Source organism: Canis lupus, chromosome 23 (genome assembly GCF_003254725.2).
Source record: "Canis lupus dingo isolate Sandy chromosome 23, ASM325472v2, whole genome shotgun sequence".
Lineage (NCBI taxonomy): Eukaryota > Metazoa > Chordata > Mammalia > Carnivora > Canidae > Canis > Canis lupus.
In genome coordinates this window covers 9,087,509-9,094,796 of record NC_064265.1, presented here as the reverse complement: position 1 = coordinate 9,094,796, position 7,288 = coordinate 9,087,509, and the positions used below count along the sequence as shown (strand labels likewise).

Below are 7,288 nucleotides of genomic sequence, written 5' to 3'. Positions count from 1 at the left end.
ACTTTTCATCTTGGGGACTGGTTTATCTTAACACTGGAGGTTTGTACCTCTTAATCCTCTTTATCTATTTCACCCATCCCAGCCCCTTCCACCTGCCCTCTGGGCAACCACCAGTTCAGTCTCTGTATTTAAGAATCTGTTTTTTTGTGTATCTCCTTTTTCTCTTTTCATTTGTTCTGTTTCTTAAATTTCACATATGAGTGGAATCGCATTGTGTTTGGTTTTCTATCTCTGACTCATTTCTTAGCATAATACATCTAGGTCCATTCATGCTGTTGCACATCTGACCAGGACATTTATTTTTTTTTTAATAATTATTTATTTATTTATTTATTTATTTATTTATTTATTTATTTATTTATGATAGTCACAGAGAGAGAAAGAGAGAGAGAGGCAGAGACACAGGCAGAGGGAGAAGCAGGCCCCATGCACCAGGAGCCTGATGTGGGATTTGATCCCGGGTCTCCAGGATCGCGCCCTGGGCCAAAGGCAGGCGCCAAACCGCTGCGCCACCCAGGGATCCCTGACCAGGACATTTAAAAAGGAAAATTATAGGGCAATGTTTCTCATGAACACAGACACGAAAACCCTGAGAATCCAATTATTTATTAAAATGATTGTGACCAAGAGGTCATCTTTTCCAGGGAAAATACAGGTTGACTTAAAATAAGAAAATCACACAATGTAGTTCACTGAATTAACAGAATAACAGAGAATAACTATATGATCACCTTAATATATATGAAAAAGCATTTGATAAATTTTAAGTTGATATATGATAAAGACACTACAAAAACTAAGAAAAAAATTACAAAGCTCCTATTATAATAGTGAGATATTCCAGAGAATGGTAACAAAATTTTCAAAACCTGAGAAAATTAATTTGCAATAGGAGTTCATTAACTATCATGAAATATGCCATCTGTCTGTAACCACATTTCTAAAAGTATCCCTTCACGTAGCCTCAGACTCCAATGTAAATCATTTGTCCCCTAAATGAAGAGCTGCTTCCAGGCACCCACTCACAAAATGTAGTCTGTGGTGGAGAAACGGGAGGGGTGTTGACAGGAGGAGTGGGACCTCTCCAAGCCTTCCTTTGGGATTTGTCCTCCTATGTAGAAGAGGATGTGATTGCAACTCTTCCGAAAAATTTCTGAGAGGTGTTTCTTGAACTTCTCACCCATGAAAGCATAGATCACAGGGTTCACACAGCAGTGAGTGAAGGAAATGGTTTCTGTGACATGGGTGGCATAAATCAGCCGCTGGCTCAGGACACATCCATCCAAGATGTTCATGTTGAACAGGGAAGTGAGGAAGAGGACTACATTGAATGGGACCCAGAAGAGTAAAGATGCAATCACCACAATGAGTACCAACTTGATGGCCTTGGTTTTGTTGTGGTTTTGGCAACTCTTCAGCTGGTGCAGGATGCTAATGTAGCAGAACATAAGGATGGTGAATGGGATCAACAGACCTAAGATATTCATTTCAAAGTGAATGAAGATCTTCCACTTCAGAGTTTGTTGATTGTAAGATGAATAGCACTGTAGAAAGCCATCTTCAGAGGCCACCTGGTACAATACTAGTAATGGGCTGGTAGCCATGATGGCAATCAGCCACACAGCCAGACTCAGGGCTGTCCCCATTCTGGCTGTCCTCACTTTCATGGCATAGACAGCATGGACGATTGCCAGGTACCTGTCCACACTCATGAGGGTGATAAAGAACATGCTGCTGAAGAAGCCAATGTAATAAAAACCAGAGACCACCTTGCACATTACAGTCCCAAACACCCACTGGTCTAGCTGATAGTGGGTCTGGAAGGGGAAGGAGAAGACAAAAAGCAGGTCAGACAAGGCCAGGTTCAAGAGGTATATGTCAGTGATGCTCTGCAGCTTCTTGCAGGCAACAAGGACCAGGATGACCAGGCTGTTTCCCAGAAGACCGAATACAAATAAGACACAGTAAAAGACGGCAAGAAGCAACTTGCTGTCTCTTTGGATAAGTTCCCCATCACAGGGGCTTGAGATGATATCAGGATAGTAGTAGTCTGTTATCTTTGTCACATTGGGCTCCAGTGTATAATCCATCAAGGAAGGAGAATGAGGTCAGAAAAGCACCTAAAAGAGATTCATTCCTTAAAAATATTTTTTATTTAAAAATATAGACTGAAGTTTAGCCATCCCACCCCATTCATGTTGAAGTCCTAAAGCCCTATTATGAACTGAAATTTGTGTTCTCCCAAAATTCATATGTTAAAGCCCTACCCTACTTTGTGATGGCATTAAGCAGTGGGTTCTTTGGGAAGTTATTTGGTTAAATGAGGTCATGAGGGGTGTACCCTGATAAAAATCACATGAGAGCTTGCTTCTTCTCTCCACTCTCAGCCACATGAGGATACAAGGAGAAGTTGGCTGTCAGTAACCTAGAAGAAGGTTCTCACCAGAGCCTGCCAGCACTCTGATTTTGGACTTCCCAGCCTCTAGAATGGTGAGAATTCTATTTCTGTTGTTTATAAACCATCCAGTCTGTACTATTCTGTTACAGCAGCCCAAACTGACCAAGACACCACGTATGTCACTGTATTTGGAGATGAGCCAGTAAGGAGGTAATTATAGTTAAATGATATCATAAGGATGGGGCCCTAATCCACAGTCCTGGTGTCCTTATAAGAAGAAGGGGAAACCGACCATGCAATCTCTCTCTCTCTCTCTCTCTCTCTCTCTCTCTCTCTGCATGCACAGGAAAGAGACCATGCAAGGACACAGCAAGAAGATGGATGGTTCCAAGCCAGAAAGAGAGGTCTCACCAGAAACCAGTCCTGTTGGCACACTGGTTTTGGACCTGTAGCCTCCAGGACCATGTTAAAATTAATTTCTGTTGTTTAAGCCGCACAGTCTGGGGCATTTCGTTATGGCAGCCTGAGCTGGTACAGATTATGACACTGAGAGGTGGGTGCCGCTATAACAAAATACCTAAGTGGCTTGGAAGTGGCTAGTGAGTGGAGTGGAAGCATCCTGAGGCGCATGCTAGAGAAAGCCAAGGTTGCCTCGAGGAGACTGTTGGCGGAAATATGGATGATAAAAGTGATTATGCTAAGGGTGCAAGAAGAAATGAGGAGGCTGGAGAGTTTCCATCACCTCAGAGAATACAGGTATCATTGTGAACAGAAAAGGGGTGGAAATATGAATGTTAAAGATGAGGTCTCAGACAGAAATGAGGAACACCTTATTGGAAGTGGAAGAATTGGATTCTGGCTGTACGTGGCTGAGAACTTGGCTGAGTTGCGTTCTAGGGTTTTGCGGAAGATTGGATATCTGGCTGGGGTATTTCTAAGCCAAGTGTTAAGGGGCAGCCTGGCTTCTCTGTGCAGCTTATTGTCAAACGCAAGACAGAGGTAAGTTGAGGGAGTCGTCATACAAAGATGAATCAGAACTTGAAGACCTGGAAGCCTGTCCATACCACAAAAATTAGGCTATTTCTGGAAAGGACACCAAAGGTGTGGTGGAACAGCCACTCCACAAGGAGGCCACCCCTGGAGTTAATCAGCCATTTCAACAGCAGCTAGGGCCTCTAGGGAGCTTCCTACAGCCTTTGACACAGATCTTTGTTTATAGTGATTACCCAGTAACTGTTGGTCAAGTGGGTGAAAAAAATCCATTTGCTTATGTTAGTACGTTTTGTTTTAGTTCTGTTACCTTGCCTCAACAAGGTTGTAGATTTTAGAATAAGTACTTTGTTTCCCACAGCCCCAGACCTTTCCACTCCAGCAGAGACAGGACAAAATTTCCAAATTTCCTGGAAACCTAAAGTTTCTCTAGACAATAGTCTATTAACATGTTTTGAAAATTTACAATTGCCCCAGCTGACCAATACAGGGGGGACTGGGTGGCATAAGAAAAGCCAAAATTTATGAAGAAAATCTAAATACCCGTAGTTCCATCACCCAGAATTAGCAATTGCTAACATATTGTCAGATTTGCTTTTGTTTTTTTTTTTTTTAGTTTCCTTCCCTCTCCTTCCTTCCTTCCTGCTTTCCTAATGCAATACAGATGAAGCTAAAGTTCTCTTTCACTACACAACTTCTCCCTATGCCCCAGGAGCAACTACTAAAACCAGTCTGGCATGATCCTTTCCCTGTATTTTACATACATTTTTTTTTAAGGATTTTATTTATTTATTCATGAGAGACACAGAGACAGAGAGAGGCAGAAACACAGGCAGGGGGAGAAGCAGGCTCCATGCAGGGAGCCTGACGTGGGACTCGATCCTGGGCCTCCAGGATCACACCCTAGGCCGAAGGCGGCGCTAAACTGCTGAGCCACCCAGGCTGCCCTACATACATTTTTTTTTTTTAAAGATTTTTTGTTGTTGTTGGTATGATTTGGATCATTTTATTTTATTTTATTTTATTTTTTTTGAGAGAGAGAGCAAGAGAGCATGAGCAGGGGGAAGGGGCAAAAGGAGAGGGAGAAGCAGGCTCCTCTTTGAGCAGGGAGCCTGATCCAGGGCTCGATCCCAGGACCCCGAGATCATGAGTCCAAGGCAGATGGTTAACTGACTGAGCCACCCAAGCAACCCTACTTTTATATACTTAAATGTATCCATCAATAGTATATAATATATAATATTGTTTTGTGCTCACTTTTGACTTACACAAATGGTGTCATGTCTCTGGTTTTGTATCTTACTTCTCCTTGCACTGTTGTTTTAGAAATATAGCCACACTATTCTAAAGAGTTCAGTCAATTTTTTTCACTGCTCTTCTAAGCACCATAAATAACTATTTTAAAAGTACAATAGAAAAAAATGATCCAAATCCAAATAACTATTTTAAAAGTACAATAGAAAAAAATGATCCAAATCAACAAAAATTACTAAGATTTCTAAGAATAAACATGATAAAAACTGCAGTTCAATCATAGAAAATATTATAAAACTTTGTTGAAGGCCATCAAAGAGGACATAATTAAAAAGGAAACATATGCTATATATGTGTGAGGGAAAATGCAACAATTATAACATGATAATTCTCAGATTGATATATACACTCAAGATGCCTTCAATTTGGACATTGTTTTTCCAAGGTGTTTGGCCGCCAAACATTCAGACATCTGTCCACCAGGCCACCTTTCTTTCTATAACTGGAAACGCCAAGCAAGTTAGCCATTTTTAAAGATACTAATTTCATTGAAGTATGTACCCAAAGTGAATTTAAAAACATAATTTCTGAAGTATGAAGGTAGGTCTTTTTTTTTTTTTTTGTGGCTAGTTATCTCTCAAACGAATAGTCTCTCCACCTACATCTTCCTTCCTACTAGTCTTACAGTTATTTAAAGAAAAATAATTTTTGCTTTGCCTTCCTTCTGTTCTGCTCTACTAATATCCTAGAATAAAGGGAGGTCCATAACTCATTCTTTCCTCAAATCCTTCCTGCTAACCCTCTAACCATACTTGCCCCTGTTTTCTCATCTGTAAAATCCACGTGAAGTGTTAAGAAGTCTATCATTTATTACAGTGGACCAAGCATTTTAAAGATTTTATTTATTTATTTGACAGAGAGAGAAAACACAAGCGGGGGGAGGTGCAGGCAGAGGCTGAGCAGGAAGCCCAATGCGGGGCTTGATACCAGAACCCTGGGATCATGACCTGTGCCAAAGGCAGATGCTTAACCAACTGAGCCACCCTGGTGCCTGGACCAAGCATTTTAGATGCATTCCTTCATTCATTTCTCTTGAATCCCTGGGAAGCAGGCACTCATATCTCTTTTCTGTTTCTGGAGTTAGAGCTGTATCTGAATCTCAGAGCCAGGACTCAAAACTCATGCATTCCGAACCCTTTTTCTCTTCTATATTTTGCTATTTTGTCGGTCGAGTAAAAACACTCCAACCCACCAGACTTCCAAGTTCTAGACTATTTTGTAGTTGAGTGGTTTGTCTGACAGAAGCCTTTGTAACTAACACAAGGACAGACTCTTCTCAGATGCCTGGTGATAAGAAGTATTTTCTTATCACCCTTCCCACTCTTGTGGGAGCTTTGACCCTTCCCAGCATCCTGCAGAGAAAATGGCATGGCTTGTTTCCCTCACACAGAGCCATGGGCAGCCACTAAGACATCTGCAGGTTTGTGGACTCAACACATGCAAAGATTAAAGAAAAATGTATACCTCTTCTGCCGGACTTCTGAAATATTTGCCTTCCCTTTGCTTTTTTTCCCCAAGGACATAAAAAACTGTCCCTGCCTACTTCTATCTTTCTCCCCCAAGGATGCTTATTAATACATACCTTAATCAGAGCCTTTGTTCTGGAGATTTCAGTGTTGCTGATTCCTTCTTTTCAGAACCTGCCCTCTGTGGGTGCAGCTCAGTGAGCAAGAGCTTGTCTCGAGGGAGGTGTCTTATCTACTTGTGGTGAGTGGTAGGATAGGGGTGGACCTGCTATCCTACAGTATTTAAAAAGTTAAAAACAATTGATCTCACCTAAGAACACATACAGATGACAAATGAGCATGTGAAAATATTCCCAACACATTATGTTTAGGGAATTGTAAATTAAAACAACACTACGTAATTATTTGAATGGCTAAAATCCAAAACACTGACAACCCCAAATGCTGGAGAGCATGTAGGGCAAGAGGAACTCTCATTTACTGATGGTGGGAATGCAAAATTATACCAGTACTTTTGGAGAGAGGTTGGAAAATTTTTTTGAAAGAAGATTGGCAATTTTTTATAAAGCTAGAATAGGCTTACCATATAATCCAGTAATCATGCTCCTGAGTATTTACCCAAATGAGTTGAAAACACATCCACACAAAAACCTGAGCATGAATATTTACAACAGCTTTATTCATAATTGGCCCAAATTGGAAGGAACTAGGATGTCCTTCAGTTGAGGAATGGATAATCAAGCTGTGGTAATGTACACAATGGAATATTATTCAGTGATTTAAAAAAAGAGCTATCGAGCTACACACGCGCGCGCGCACACACACACACACACACACAAAGACACTTCATGCGCGTATTGTTATGTGAAAGAAGCCCATCTGAAGAGGCTACATTCCAACTATATGACGTTCTGAAAAAGGCAAAACTATAGAGACAGTTAAAAAGATGAGTGGTTTCTAGAGATTCAGGGGGAGGCGGTTGAAAAGGTGGAGCCCAGGACATTTTTACAGTGGTGAAACTATTTTGTCTGAAACTGTAGTGGTGGATACACATCATTATGCATTTGTCAAAAGCCAGAGAATGTATAATGCAGAATGAACCCTAATATAAACTATGAGC

At 41.0% G+C, this 7,288-nt stretch overlaps 1 protein-coding gene across 1 annotated transcript; it reads right to left on the bottom strand.

Annotated features, from left to right (window-relative positions):
• Window positions 1-650: 650 nt before the first annotated feature.
• Window positions 651-6,396, bottom strand: CCR8 (C-C motif chemokine receptor 8). Its single transcript, XM_025461542.3, has 2 exons — window positions 6,285-6,396; window positions 651-2,120 (listed from the first exon to the last, which is right to left on the bottom strand). The coding sequence occupies exon 2, from the start codon at window positions 2,088-2,090 to the stop codon at window positions 1,023-1,025; it is 1,068 nt and encodes a 355-aa protein (XP_025317327.1). The 5' UTR covers window positions 2,091-2,120; window positions 6,285-6,396; the 3' UTR covers window positions 651-1,022.
• Between the last annotated feature and the right edge of the window lie 892 nt (window positions 6,397-7,288).